The 16187-nt window shown below is 46.5% G+C and overlaps 1 protein-coding gene and 1 pseudogene across 2 annotated transcripts in view; both read left to right on the forward strand.

Moving 5' to 3' along the window:
• The first annotated feature begins 1383 nt into the window (after positions 1–1383).
• Positions 1384–2304, forward strand: LOC119271766 (annotated as a pseudogene).
• Positions 2305–5177: 2873 nt separating this feature from the next.
• The window catches only part of LOC119266735 (LEAF RUST 10 DISEASE-RESISTANCE LOCUS RECEPTOR-LIKE PROTEIN KINASE-like 1.2), a 19790-nt gene continuing 8780 nt past the window's right edge, over positions 5178–16187 (forward strand). The window contains exon 1 of one of the 2 annotated variants that reach the window (XM_037548003.1): positions 5178–6041. In XM_037548003.1, the coding sequence (XP_037403900.1) occupies positions 5396–6041 (646 nt within the window). In that variant the 5' untranslated portion in view covers positions 5178–5395. Of the gene's footprint in view, positions 6042–7849; positions 8857–16187 lie in introns of those variants that run through there. The other variant, XM_037548005.1, reaches the window with a different exon arrangement.

Raw genomic sequence — 16187 nt, forward strand, 5'->3', positions numbered from 1 at the left:
TCATGAATCCATAAAATAGTCACAAATTTTAGAAAGTTCATGATTTTAAAACCGATCAATTTTTCTGAAAAGGTTCATGAATTTGAAAAACATCAATAATTCTAAATTGTATATATTTTTTAAAATATTCGCAAATTAAACTAATGTTCAAGTTCTTTTAATAAATAAAGGAAAACCAACCAGAAATACAAACAAAAAAACAAAAAAATTAGCGCGGAACTGAACCTTCCCAAAAATGGGTGGGATGCTCCGGTAAACACTATGTCTGGGTACAAATTTTTAGGAAACATACCATTTAATGAAATCACTAGTTAAGGGTTATCCTTGTAAAGGTCACTCCCACTTTCTTCGACACTGATAAGTGGGGCACATGTAGTGCGCCACTCGTTGCAAATTGGGCGTTTTCGCTTTTTTCGTAAATTCATTTATTCAAGCAATTTTATTTCTTCAACCGTATGAACTTGTGTTTTATTTCTTGATCTTGCTTTTGGTTTAGTTGGATATATGTGCAACCAATACATTTTTTTCTATAAAAGGGGCCACATGGCCCCCATTTTCATTATGAAAATAGGAGTCTGGATACAACAAAACACACCACCACACCACTTTTTTCATCAGACCTGATGCAACACCTCATCAACTGATAAGCAACCTACATCCTAGACATATAACCATATCAAATCACCCACTACCGGACAGAGAGCAGACTTTTAATATCTTTTTACAATTTGCACACCAGCCAAAACAATAAGCAAGTCTAAAACCTGAACACATGACAGAGCCGCCCAATTTCACGTAGACACAAAACATAGTCTTTGAGCAGAAGGATTCCACCCATACGCTCTTCTGTAGACTTCGTTTGCAACCAATACATATGAAGTTTGAATATTGTGCAGAGATTAGACTTCGGAACTGCTATGCGTCCGACGTCTTTCAACCTATGCTTTCACCCATCGTCGGGGGTCCAGGGACATCTTAATCGGCACCGTTGGACGAGTGTGAGCGTCGGGCATAAACCGTCGTATATATGACAACATTAGAATCTATAGCTAGTCGCCGACAAGAGGATGAAGTAGCCAACCGATACAGAAGGAACCAGCATAATTAAGCAGTTTGTTTTCTGTCACATCACGGCCACATAGAGGTCACGTTGATGACTAACCCGTCAATGGGGACAGAAAATTCAGAGACCGTGGCTTACAAGTCCAAGGCGTGGTTGAGAAAATTAGTGGATGATGATAGCTTTTGCCCCGATTTTCCAGTCAAATGTTGCGACCGTTTGTACTCCACTCGCTCGACGTCCACATATGTCATTCTTCGGCCACTGCATCTCCTCTCTCATACACATATCTCCACCGCCCCACGGCCAAATCTTCCGTTCTGATGCCTATTATTACAAGCTGCTGGTTCTTGGTGTTCGTCTGGGTAGTATGGTGGCTGCCACTGATGCTCGCCGGGCCTGAGGATCAGCTAGGGGAAGCCTGCTCGGGCTCGGCCAAGAAGTGCGGCAACCTCACCATCTCCCGCCCGTTCTGGCTAGCTGAATTGGGGATGAGAAGATCGTGTGGTCCCTTGGATTTTGAGGTCGGTTGCTTCAACTACAGCACTCCAGTTCTCAAGAGCGCTGGATTAACTGGCTTTGCAATTCTCAACATCTCCTACGAGAATCGCAGTCTGCGTGTCGTCGATGTATACAAGGAGGAAGACTTGAGCCACTCCAAGGCAGCTGTCGGTTCCCGAGATGGAACACCTCCGGCAAACTGGCAACCCCGTTTAAGGTCAGCCCCGCCAACCTAAACCTCATCTTTTACAAGTGCACGAAGACTCCGGCGCATCGGGGCAGGGCGCTCGTGGAGATAAGATGTGGGAACGCGACGCACGCGTTTGTTCGCGCGGGAGTGCCCTACGACGCGACCGGGACCTACGGCGGCTACGCCTTGACGGGCTGCAATGCCACCGACGTGCCGGTGATGGGCTCGACGAGCAAGGTGAACGCGAGACACTACAGGCAGCTCATCAACGGCGGCTTCCTCTTGAAATGGGAGGACCATCCGACACCTCTCCCTGAACCTGTACCTCTCCCTGCGCCTGCACCTGCACCTGCACGTAAGTTCACCCGCCGAACCATCTTTTCATCGAGTTTGTAGCTAAGCTAGGCCATTCAGTGTCCATTGCGTAAATGCGTAGTGCTACTACGTACGTGTGACGTGCCAGAAACTTCGGTTGTGGCAAGCAGAGAAACTGGTGCTCTGAGTAGGCACGTACGTGGCCATGTCCACCATTAGAAGTTCGTTAACAAGTTGAACTGGGGTGTCGTACAGAACAACAAGTGGCTTCTAGGGCCAAGATCCATTTTGGTCTGGACTATGAGCTTCTCTACTCTGCCTAATCTGGACGCTGAACTTCTGCCTAGCCTGAACTCTGAAGTCCGGACCTCACAAGTCTGCACTACGGCTGTAATGCCTAGGTGTAGAAATGTGCAACCGAAGGTTAGAATTTTTCCTTTTTGTTACCATTACCTGCCAGCTGTGAAGGTCGTATCTACTCCATAGCAAACAAGAGAGCAAAGTAACCCGAGCCTAAATGATCAGGCTAAGCGTCCTGGTCGCAGTCACATCACGGGCTCATGGTGGTCATGGTCAATTGGTCATGGCTTAATCCGTCAAAGTCGTTAGACGGCCCCGCAAAAGAAAAGGAGTTGTCACACGGAAATTTCAGTAGGCACTGCTTACCAGTCCAAGGGTTCAGTTAGGGAACTTCGTGGGGGATGATTCGCTTGCCCCATTTTTCCAGTCAAACGTTCCGGCCAATAGTACTCGGCTCGCTCGCCTCCCCCATATATGGTTCGAGCTTGGACCATGGTGGCAGTCTGCCTTCCCGTAGCCATGACCACCGATCCAGCCACCTCCATTTTTGCTCACAGAAACTTCTCCAAATCTTATTGTCTGATGCCTCGGAGCTGCCGGTTCTTAGTCTTCCTCGGGGTTTGGTGGCTGCCGCTGATGCTCGCCGGGGCTGAGGAGCAGCAAGACAAGGGCTGCTCGCGCTCGGCCAGTAATTGCGGCAACCTCAACATCTCCGACCCATTCTGGCTCCCTGACTGGAACGTGGGAAGATCGTGCGGTCCGTCGGATTTCGAGGTCACTTGCTTTGGAAACGCTCCGGTTCTACAGAGCTCCCTCGGCATCGGGTTTAAGATCATCGATATCTCTTACGGGGAACGCAGCCTGCGCGTGGTTGATGGAGGCAAGTTGGATTTGTTTCCCGGCTCTGAAAGGTGCCGATTGCCGGTCTGGAACACCTCCGTTAAGCTCGGCCATCCGTTTACGATCGACCCCGGCAGCCTGAGCCTCATCCTGTACAACTGCACGGATGGCGCGGCGGCGGCGGCGTGGGCGTCTGCGACAAGTCGGGACAGGGAGCTGGTGCAGACGACAATGGGTTGCGGGGACGAAATGAAGGTGTTGGCCAGCGCGGGAGTGCCTTACGACGCTACGGGGAGCTACGCCAGCTAGGCTTTGGAGGGCTGCGATGCTATCATCGTGCCTGTGATGGGCTCGTCGGCAGGCAAGGCGAACGCGAGCTACTACAAGCAGCTCATCGACGATGGCTTCCGCTTGACATGGGAGCGCCCCACTCTCCCTGCGCCGGCAGGTAAGTTCACCCACCAGATCATCTTTATAAATTATAATCAAGTTTGTAGCTAAGCTAGGACAACAAATGGCTGCTAGGGCGAAGCTAGATTCTGGTCTGAACTCTGTACTTCTCAGCTCTGCCTAGTCTGAAGTCTGAAGTCTGAACTTCTTTCTCTGGTCAGAACTCACTACGGTCAAAATTGGCATCATGACCTTGTTCACTGGTCCGCTGACAGCCCAGTAGCAATGTACGAAAATTAATCACAAAAAATAAAACAAAATGGGCGCAAAGGAAAATGAAATAAAAGACACACAAAAACGTACAAAAATAATCAAAATGAGCTAAAAGAACCCATCAATAATTCTTTTCTTGAGATAACATAGAACACATCAATAGGGCACTCAGACGACATCGCACAGTGTCTCTTCCCTCCCACTCAAAGTGAAATCAGATTTGGGCCTACGAGAAAATTGGTGCAAAAGGCATTTACTGGGTTGTATCTAGTCCTAGCCATGGGCAGCCCGGCCCTTTGTCCACGGGCCGGGCTCGGGCCTAGATTTTGAGCCCGAAGCTTGGGCTGGGCCGGGCATGGGCCTGCCATATTAGCGTTAACTGAAGAGGCCCGGACCAAGGCCCGAGGCCCAGCGGGCTTTTACATGGTTGGGCCGGGCTTGGGCTTGGTTTTCTAGGCCCGATGCTCGGGCCGGGCCTGGGTTTTCTACGTCCGGCTTGGCTAGGCCCGGCCCGAGGGATGGCCAGGTATACTTGTAACAAAGGGTTTCAAGCCCGTGACCGGGTTTCAAGCCTTGTCGGGGCCGCCAAGCGCTTTATGTTTCAGGGCCCCTTGAAATGTATCCGAATAAACATTGAATGTCATGGCATATTGTTTACTAGTACAATGAAAAGGCTTGGATAATAGTTAGCACCATACAGACTTAGGGTTCCCTACTAGGATGGGTGAATTGATAAGCCCGGAGATGGTTTAACCTCCTTTCTAGTGAATTGATTTTGTGCCATCATTGATAGCATTTTTTCTTACCAGTTACAACATCTGTCTTGCACATCATCGATTGTAGCACATCATCTCGCCGGTTGCAACATCCTTCATTGACGGTTGTAGCATTTTTAGTTAGAACGGTTGTAGCATTTGTGGTCATTGCTTGCAATACCGTCGCAACATTTTTCGTTGCCGTTTGTAGCAAAAAATACTACGCTGATGTTACTTGACTGAGACCTCATGTTAAGTCTCAATGGACTGAGTTCTAGACATATCCAATCTTTAAATTCAAACATGCTGAACTTGAATCTACACCTCAGCAAACAAGATCAAAAAGTGGCCGGAACTTGAATGATCAGGCTAAGCATTCTTGCTCCAAGTCACATCACTAGTCCACGGGGTCACTGTCATGGCTTACTCCGTCAAAGTCGTCAGACGCAAATTTCAGAAGCCATGGCTAGCTTACTAGTCCATGGCGTCATGCCGTCATTACTGTGAAACTTCCTGGACGGTGATCGCTTGGCCCCTGTTTCCAGCCAATAGTACTCTAGTCGTTCGCCGTCCCCATATATGTGGTTCCATCTCGACCACTGTATCATTTGTTCCGTGTATAGCCTATCTTCCTTCCATAGCCCATGACCACTGAATCCCCAGCTACCACCCATCCTTTGTTCTTCACCACAATCTCTCCAAATCTTCTGCCCCGATGTCTCCAGCTGCTGCTGGTTCCTCGCCGTCCTCTAGGTTTGGTGGCTGCCATGGATGCTCGTGGAGGCCGAGGACCAGCAGGGGGGAGACTGCTCGGCCATGAAGTGCGGCAACGTCAACATCTCCGCTCCCTTCTGGCTCACCGACAAAGATACGGGAAGATCATGCCCGGGCTCCGATCCCTACCCAGATTTTGATGTCGCTTGTATCAACAACAGTATTCCAACTCTACGGAGCTCTATACCCCTCAACAGCGGCTTCAAAGTCCTCAACGTCTCTTATGAGGAATGTAGCTTCTACGCGGTTGATCTGGGCAAGCTCAACGTGTTGAACGCCACCGACAAATGGCGTCCCGTGTTCTATAACACCTCAGTCAAGCTCACCCCACCGTTTAAGATCGCCCCCGTCAACCTGAACCTCATCCTATACAACTGCACGGAGGAGGACGGAGCAGCGGCCAGGGCACGTCTGAACAGAGAGCTGGCGCCGACGAACGTGAGCTGCGGGAACCAGTGGGTAGTGTTTGCCCGCGCGGGAGTGCCCCACGACGGCACCGGGAACTACAACAATTACACTCTGAAGGGCTGCGCCGCCGTCGTGGTGCCGGTGCCGGCCTCGTCAGAGGGGGCGAACGCGAGCAACTACAAGCAGCTCTTCGACGATGGCTTCCTCTTGACATGGGATCCCCCGCGTCATCCACGTAAGTTAACTCGTCAAATCATCTTTTAATCAAGTTCGTAGGTGAGCTAGGACGTTCCGTGCCTAATTTGCCTGGATTTCCCGTAAGCAATCAATCATGCTAGTCAACAAATGAGGATAAGGTTGAGTTGATCGTGCCGGGTGTCCTGCTTGCCGAAGGCGTGGGGCGACTTGCCTATACTAGTCGAATTGTGACATGCTTCTTTTTTATTACGTAGATTATTTTTCGGATCACTTATACTAGTATATCTTGGCAGTATGGTGGCATGCAAACCCTGTGCCAATTAATACATCCGTCCACTGAGGCTGCCTTTGGTTTACAGGAATTTCATAGAAATTTCGTAGGATAGGATTTTGTAGAAAAAAATATCCTTTGAAGGCCCTTTGGCTTACATGAACGGAATCCTATTCATGTATGGGATTCTTCCTTTGTCCGTCCTAAGCCAGAGAACGAGTGGCTTCTGCATAGTCTGAACTCTGAACGTCTGAAGTCTACGGCAAAAATTGGCTTTGTTCATTTGTTCAGGAGTATAAACCAGAGCCTAGTCAGAAATAGACTTTCAGACATATAGAGTTGTGGGCTTATGTTTATTTTTCTGAACTTTCGGCCGAATTGCACCTCATTGGCCCACAATGGTGGTTGCTCTTGTCCATCACTTTATGCAATGGATATAATGCACTATAGGATCAAATCAGAACAAAAACTGGCGCACTCAAGATCCAAATGTAATATATCGCTGCCACAATAAAGCCTAGCAGGTTTTCTAAAAAAAAAGCTACACTTCTCGCACCATAGAAAACCGGTTATTGAGGATTTCTGGTTTTTTAATTCGAATTTTTATTTTTTTCTTAAAAATGTTCCCAAAATTCATAATATATTTATCATTGAAAAATATTTACATAATTTATTTTTTTTCCTTAATTCTGAAACTCTGTTTTAAAAAAAACTGCATGCTGAATTATAGGAAGTCTCATAAGAAAACTAAACCATGAATTCTAAAAATGTTTATGATATTTAATCGTCCATGAACAATGTTCAAGTATTAAAAAGGAAAAAATTAAATAGGCGAAAGAAAAATGACAAACAAAAATAAAAATGGAAAAGGAAAGAAAAAATAAAAGAAAACCGTTGATTGATGAATACGAATTTTCCACAATGGTGGAGTCCGGTATGCATAGCCAGCAGTCCGGGTTTTGAACCTTAGCCCTTGGTTGTGTCCTTCCATTGCCTCTGAACATAAAGAAGTTTTTCTGATCACCGGCAAATCTAAATTGCATTATCTATCAGCATAAATTGTATTCCCTAAAAAAATCTGAATTAAATGTGTGAACTCTAAGTTTGAACTGGAATTCTCCCTTGCAAAAAAAAAGAGAAAATTGCGTGTAATTTCTATAAGGCGCAAGCCAGTGACCAATCAGGCTATAAAACCTTCTTTTCTATGGCATATACTCCCTCCGTTCCGAATTATTAGATACCTCCGTATCTAGACAAATCTAAGACAAATAATTCGGAACGGAGGGAGTAGTAGCCAGTTGAGGACAAGTTGGCCGGCAGGAATTTTTCTAAGGATTCTAATCTGTGGACAAAAATGAGCAATAGAAAGAATTCTGAAAACTAAATCTTGGAAAACATATTATAGTGCATTTGAATCATAAAGTTTACTATCCTGCGGATTTACTATTTCTATAAGTTGGCCGAGGAGTTGTTTTTGCTATCCTGGCCAAGTCTGCACATCACAAAGGCCAACGTCACAAAATGGGAAGTATATATAGTGTCCAGATTAGAAATGCGCAACTGAAGGCTTTTCTGAGGGCTTTTTTGTATTCAAAGATACTGTCACCTGTCAAGAGTAGTATTATGTTACTAGCTTGATAGCCGACAAGAGCATGAAGTAGCCGGTACCCAAAGAAAATACCCCAAAGCATCCTTGTTCCAGCACATCAATGGCCTACCCCGTCAAAGGGGTGCAAATTTTATAAGCCATGACTTACCCGTCAAAGTTTGCTGAGGAGTCGATAATGTGGAGGATGATCATTTGCCCCACTTTTCTTGGGTCAAATTCTCCCGTAAACATATGTCCCCATAGCCCACGAGTCCACGACCACGGATCCAAAATCTTCCACTCCTATGGCTGCGAGCTGCTGGTTCTTCTGGGCGCTGATTCTCGCGGCCGCTGCCGCTGCCGCCGAGGAAGAAGTGGAAGGCTGCTCGGGCTCAGCCAGTAGGTGCGGCGGCGTCAACATCTCCGACCCCTTCTGGCTCACCGACATGGCGACGGGGATCTCATGCGGCTCCCCCTCCCCTCACTTTGAGGTCGCCTGCTTCAACAACACTCCGGTTCTCCGGAGCTCCGCCGCCTTCGGCTACGGCTTTGCGATCATCAACATCTCCTAGGGGGACGAAACTATGCGCGTCGCTGACCGAGGCAAGATGGAGCTGTTGCGCACTTCCAACAGCTGCCAATTGCCCATCTGGAACACCTCCATCAAAGTGGGGCGGCCGTTCAGCATCGCTGCCGCCAACCTCAACCTCGTCCTGTACAGGTGCACGGAGAAGGCCACCGCGACCGCGGCACGCCGGGACAGAGCAGCGCTGCTGGTGCAGACGAGGATGAGGTGCGGGAACGAGAGCATGGTGTTTGCGCGCGCGGGAGGCCGTTATTACGACGAGACGGGCGCGGGCGGCTACCCTGTAGAGGGTTGCGACGCCGCCGCCGTGCCGGTGGCGGGCTCGTCGCCGGCCCAGGTGAACGCGAGCGACTACGAGCGGCTCATCAACGATGGCTTCATCTTGGCATGGGAGCGCCCCTCTACACGTAAGTTGACCCGTCAAATCAAATCATCTTTTGATCAAGGTTAGCTTAGGGTTTCCACTATGGCACCAGACAACCAATCATGCCACTCACTTTTTGAGAGGATGAGGCCGCAGACCCAGTCGTGGTCGTGGTGGATCGACGTTGGCCGCAGCCGGCCCGGCCAGCGCCGCATGCACTTGCATCTTCCTGCTCGCCAGACACGCGCCCACCTAACCATTGCCTGTAGGACTACTAGCCGAACTGGCATGTGCTGACATATGCTTGTTTTTAGCTAGATTTTCTCCGGTTCACCGCATATATCTATCCAAATGATAAACGCCACATGTGTGACACTTGTTCGTTGGTGCCATGCAATTGGCCTAGTGATATCATTTCCATCTTTAGTAGGTCGCCTATACATTTGGTTTTTCTCCTTATTAGGGGCTGACATTTCGGCTAGATGCATGCATGGTTGTGTTTTGTCACGGTGGCACTGGCCAGTCAGTGGATCATGAGGCTGACCTCTTAGTAGCCACGAGTAAAGCTGTGAAAGTCGGGTAAACGCGAAAGTACCTTTCTACACCCAGAGCATTTGCTCCTGGCATGAACAGTACAATCAAAAAAATTCAAATAATTCTGAATTTTTTTTGGGACATACTTTCGCAAATGTTAGTTGTGTGACTCTGAAAAAGTTTTTTTACCACGCCTTCCATCAATGTGATTTTGTGATGAAATTTTGCATGCACAACTAACATTTTTGAAAGTATGCCACAAAAAAATTTCAGAATTTGTTTGAAATATTTTTGATATTACTGTTCATACCAGGAGCATTTGCTCCTAGGTGTAGAAACTACACGTCCGTGTAAACCTGTACTCTCGGCCTCTATTTGAGTTGGGTGGCAGTGCCTGTCTACCTTTTATCCCGTTGCGACCCATTAACTTCATGCTAACTTTTGGCTGTTTACCCAAACGTGACACCTAGTTTTCACTAAGAAAAACTCATGTACACTGAAATTGGGGATGTGGATGGATGAATACTGTCGTCTACCGTGTGAGGGCCCGTCCCTTTCACGGTCCCAAACACAAATAAGAATGAAAACGAAAGAAAAAAATGGAGGTCATCTAGTGAGCGGTCGTCTCCTTTTTCTCCGTCCCAAGCCAGAGTATTTAGAGTGTTGGGAGTAGTGGCTTCTGCATAGTTAGTCTGAACTCTGAACTTCTGAAGTCTATGGCCAAAATTGGCTTTGTTCATTTGTTCAGCCGTATAATCCAGTGAGAGGCCAGTCATAATTAGTAGACTTTCAGAAATACAGAGTTGCCGGCTCATGTTTATTATGCAGGACTTTCTGCCAAATTGCACCGCATTGGCCCACAATGGTGGGTGCTAAGTATTCCCTCCGTCCGATAATCCTTGTCGGAGAAATGAATAAAAATGGATGTATTTTGAACAAAAATACATCTAGATACATCCATTTCTCCGACAAATATTTCCGGACCGAGAGAGTATTATTCAGTGCTTTATGCAAGAGATAGTCCGTATAATGCGCTCGGGGCTCGGCCTATGTAGCTCTGCCATGTGAGGGCCCGTCCCACAAAAGAAAAACCAACACGCTCGAAGCTACTTCTCCCTCCGTAGAAAACCGGTTATTGAGTAACCTTTGTTTTTAAAATTCAAAATTTTCATTAATTATTTCTTTAAATGTTCCCAAAATTTATAATACCTATCCCTTATGGGAATCGAACCCGTGTCTTCGACATGAAAAGATGATGTCCTAACCTCTGGACGAAAGGGACCAAAAAGCTATTTTTCATATACTTAAGAGAAGAGAAGTGGTTCCTTTTCTTTCTATACGAAATACTTGATGCACTTATTGAATGGAAACTTGAATTGAGAGAAAAGGTGTGCTACGCCATAAGATTGAAAATACTCAAAAAATTGATTTTATTTTCATGAATTTAGAAAGTCCCATGATTACTTTAAAACAGTTTATTGAATTGCAGAAATGCTCATGCATTTTAAAATCATGGATTTTTAAAAATGCTTATGATATTTTAAGCGTGCATGAATTTAAGAAAGTTCATGTATTAGTAAAAAAGGACCGTAGAATGAAAAGTGACAAACACAAATAAAAATCAAAAGGAAAGAAAAAATGGAAGAAAACAGATGATAATCACCAGAGAAAAGGCAATTACTTGAAAAAACCCGCCAAGAACCAGCCGCGACACGCGCGGTAATTGGGGCCGGCCCATAACGCTCATTCTAGCCCGCTATCTGGGTTTTGGACCTTCCAATGCCTCTGCATAGAAGTGAGTTTCCATGCACTGGCCAATCTAAACTGCATATCTGTCTGAATAAAATTTGTTACCCAAAAAAAATCTGAATAAAATATGTGAACTCCAAGTTTGAACTCAAATTCGCCCTTGTAAAGAAAAACATTTACGCAATTTCTAAAAAAACGCAACTGAGTCTTTTCTATGTTACGCAGTGACAATTAGCCTGCCAGGTTGTACCGAGATTAGAATCTAGCTAGATAGAGGACATGAGGACAAAGATGCCGGAACCGAAATGATCAGGCTAAGCATCTTGGTTCCAGTCACATCACGGGGCCATGGAGGTCATGGTCATGGCTTACCCCGTCAAAGGGAAACTCTGAAATTTTTATAAGTCATGGCTTACCAGTCAAAGGGGTGACTCGCGGAATTCGTAGACAATGACCGTTCGCCCCAGTTTTCCAGTCAAATGTTCACCGCTCACTCTGCCGTCCGTCCCCATATATTAGACCACCGTATTCTCTCATAGGTGTAGCCTATGCCCCCCTTTTCTGTTCACTACAATCTTTTCAAATCTTCTGTTCCCATGGTACCGAGTTGCTGGTTCTTCCGGGCCCTGTGGCTACCACTGGTGCTCGCGGTGGCTGCGGCCGAGGAACAAGGGGAAGCCTGCTCGGGCTCGGCCAAGATGTGCGGCAACCTCACCATCTCCCGCCCGTTCTGGCTCACGGACTGGGAAAAGGGAAGACCATGTGGTCACCCAGACTTTGAGGTCTCTTGCGTTAACGGCAGTTCATTTCTAAGGAGCTCTATGCCCTTTAGCGGTGGCTTTGCAGTCGTCAACATCTCTTACCAGGAGGAAAGCTTGCACGTGGTTGATAGTGGCAAGCTGTACTTGTTGCTGGACGCCTCCAGCAGCTGCCGAGTACCGATCTGGAACACCTCTGCCAAGCTCGGCGTCTCGTTCAGCGTCAATCCCGGCAATCTGAGCCTCATCTTGTACAATTGCACGGAGGAGGGCGCGGCGGCAGCCGTGGCTCGTCGAGATAGAGAGCTGGTGCAGACGGGACTGAGGTGCGGGAACGAGAGCGAGGTGCTTGCCCGCGCGGGAGTGCGTTACGACGCCACCGGAAACTACTCTGGCTACGCTTTGGAGGGCTGCGACTCTAGCATCGTGCCGGTGCTGGGCTCGTCGTCGGGCAGGACGAACGCGAGCGACTACATGCAGCTCATCAAGGATGGCTTTCTCCTCACATGGGTGCGCCCCCCTACCTTTGCACGTAAGTTCACCCGCCGCAAATCATCTCTTTAATCCACTTCCTGGATAGCTATTAGCTAGCTAGAACGCTTGGAAACCGGGCAATCAACCGGGCTATTAGCTACTCCCTCCGTCCAATAATATAAGAGGGTTCAGTTGATCGTGCCGGGTGTCCTGCTTGCCTAAGGTGTGGGGCGATTTGCCTATACTAGTCAAATTGTGACATGCTTGTTTTTATTAGATATATTTTCCGAATCACTTATACTAGTATATCTTGGCAGCATGATGGCATGCAAACCTCGTGCTAGTTACTTACACCTGTCCACTAAGCGTGTGCGGTTGTCTCCTTTCTCCGTCCCAAGCCAGAGTACTTAGAGTTGAGAATGAGTGGCTTTTGCATAGTTAGTCTGAACTCTGAACTTCTGAAGTCTATGGCCAAAATTGGCTTCGTTCATTTGTTTAGGAGTATAATCCAGTGAGAGAGAGCCCAGTCCGAAATAGACTTTCAAACATATGGACTTGTGGGCTAATGTTTATTTCTTGAAATTTACGACCGAATTGCACCGCCTTTCCCCACAATGGTGGGCATCACTTTACTCAATAGATGGTCTATATAACGCGCTCTGGGCTTGCCCCATATAGTGTTGCCGTGTGAGGGCCCGTCCCATCAGAAGAAAAAACGGCGCGTTCGTAGCTACTTCTTCCTATGTAGAAAACCGGTTATTTAGTACCTTTTGTTTTTAAATTCAAATTGTTCATATTATTTCTAAAAATGTTCTCAATTTTTGTAATATATTTCATAAGTTCAAAAATACTAACAAAATTGAAGAAAATGCTGATGAATTTAGAAACTCTCATGGTTATTTCAAAACAGTTTATTGAATTATAGAAGTGCTCATGATATTTTAAACGTAAAGAAAACCAGTGATGGTCATTAGAGAATTGTAAAGGAAAGAAGAAAAAATGGAAGAAAACTGATGATGATCATTAGAAAAAAAAGGAATTGAAAAAACCACCAAGAACCAGCTGCGAAATTGCGGCCGGGCCATCACGCTCGCTACCATGCGATTTAGTGGCAAAGTGTTACAACAAGTGGTGAATACGAATTTCCCGCAATGGTGGAGTCTGGTTGGCGTAGCCCTCAATCCGGGTTTTGAACCTTAGCCTTTGGCCGTGGCATTACAATTCCTCTGAATAAAAGTCATTTTCCATACGCCAGCCAATCGAAATTGTAGATCTATCTGAATAAAATTAGTTCCCCAAAAATATCTCATTGAAAATGTGTGAACTCCGAGTTTGAACATCTATTATCCCTTGCAAAGAAAAACATTTGCACAATTTATAAAAAATGCAGCCTAGTAACCGATCATACTACATGACCTTTTTTTTTCTGTTCCCCAAAAATATCTCATTGAAAATAGATTTTCTGAGAAGTCAAACTTTGACGAAGTTTGTGGAGAAAAATATATACATCTAGAATACCAAATACATAATATTAGATACTCCCTCCGTCCCATAATTAATGTAAGTCGTTTTTTGACACTAGTGTAGTGTAAAAAACCGCCTTACATTATGGAACAGAGGGAGTACATCATAAGACGTGTTTTCACATTAAATATATTTCATATTGTAGACATAAATAGTTTATCTATAAACTTGGTCATATTGTAGATATAAATATATTTCATATTGTATGTAAATTGACTTTCCAGAAAATCTATATGCACTACATTATATAACGGAGGGAGTATGTTATACAATATAACCAGTAACCTGCCAAGTGTGAAGGTTGTACCGAGATTAGAATCTACTCTTTTCGTTCCATAATATAAGAGCGTTAGGGACAGAGACTAGAGAGAGTAGCTAGACAGAAGACAAGAGCGCAAAGATGCCGGAACCAAAACGACCAGGCTAAGCATCTTGGTTTGAGAGTCACATCACGGGGCCATGATGGCCTTTGTCATGGCTTACCCCGTCAAAGGGGAACACTGAAATTTTGCAAGTCATGGCTTGCCAGTCAATGGGATCACTCGGCGTATCTGTGGACGACCAGTTTTCTATTCAAATTTGAACCACCCACTCTGCCGTCCGTCGTCCCCATATATCGTTCCTGGTCACTGGTTAGACCATCGTATTGTCTCATACCTGTAGCCAACCCCCCTTTGCTGTTTCACTGCAATCTTTTCAGTCTTGTGCTCATATGGCTCCGGGCTGCTGGTTCTTCCGGGCCCTGTGGCTATCAGTGATGCTCACGGTGGCTGCGGCTGAGGAACAAGTGGAAGCCTGCTCGGGGTCGGCCAAGAAGTGCGGCAACACCACCATCTCTCGCCCGTTCTGGCTCCCTGACTGGGAAACGGGGAAATCGTGTGGTTCCCCGGATTTCGAGGTCACTTGCCGCAACAGCACTGCTCCGTTATACTCAACTCTGCACCTATCAGCTTTGGCTTTGCAATCGTCAACATCTCTTACAAGGAGCGCAGCTTGCATGTCATCGATCTGGGCAAGCGCTACTTGTTACAGCACGCCCCCAACAGCTGCCAAGTGCCGATCTGGAACACCTCCGCCAAACTGAGCGCCCCGTTCAGAATCAGCCCCGGCAACCTGGGCCTCATCTTTTACAGTTGCCCCGAGGCGGCCGGAGCAGCGGCTCTGGCACAGGACGGGGAGCTGGTGCAGACGGGGATGGGGTGCGGGAACAAGAGCAAGGTGTTCGTCCGCGCCGGAGGACATTACAATGATACGAGCGGCTACCGCAGCTACGATGGCTGCGACGCTGCCGTCACGCCGGTGGTTGGCGCAGACGGCGGGGCGAACGCGAGCCAGTACGAGCAGCTCATCAACGATGGGTTCATCTTGACATGGGAGCTCCCCCGTCCACGTAAGTTCACCAGTCAAATCATGTCCTTAATCCACTTCCTAGCCAGCTACCCGCAGTGCCTTTGCTTGGATTTCCCATATCGAACCAGGCAATCAATCAATCATGTTAGTCACCAAACGAGGGTAAGGTTGAGTTGTTCGTGGGGCGGCTTGCCTGTACTAGTCAAATTGTGACATATGCTTTGTTTAAGTTAGATATATCCGGATCACTTATACTAGTATATCTTGGCAGTATGGTGTGTGTGCCGTCGTCTCCTTTCTCCTTCCCAGGCCAGAGTATTCCGAGTTGAGAATGAGTAGCATGGTTTTGTCTGAACCCTGAACATCTGAAGTCTATGGCCGAAATTGGCTTTGTTCATTTGCTCACGAGTATAATCCACTAATCCAGTGAGAGCCCAGCCAGAAGTAGACTTTCAGACATATAGAGTTGTGGGCTCATGTTTATTTTTCGGGACTTTAGGCAAAATTGCATCGCGATGGCCCATAATGGCGAGTGCTGTTATTCATCGCTTTGTGCAATGGATAGTCCGTATAACACGCTCTGGGCTCTGCCCATGTAGAGCTGCCGTGTGAGGGCCCGTCCCATCAGAAGAACAACCAAATCTCAAAAATAGAAAAATCAGAAGAAAAACAGGCCCGCTCGTAGCATCTTCTCCCTCCGTAGAAAGCCGGTTATTGAGTAACCTTGCCTTTTAAAATTCGAATTGTTCATTTATTATTTCTAAAAATCTTCCCAAATTTTATAAATGTCAAAAATGCCCACAAAATTGAAAAAATGTTCATGGATTTAAAAATAATAATATTTTAAACATCCATGAATCTAAGAATATTCATGTATTAGAAAAAAAACACAGAATGAAAAGCGACAAACATAAATAAAACTAAAAGGAAAAATATATGGAAGAAAACTGATGATAATCATTAGGAGAAAAAAGACCAGTGGCGG

Source organism: Triticum dicoccoides, chromosome 3A (assembly GCF_002162155.2).
Source record: "Triticum dicoccoides isolate Atlit2015 ecotype Zavitan chromosome 3A, WEW_v2.0, whole genome shotgun sequence".
Taxonomy (NCBI): Eukaryota; Viridiplantae; Streptophyta; class Magnoliopsida; order Poales; family Poaceae; genus Triticum; species Triticum dicoccoides.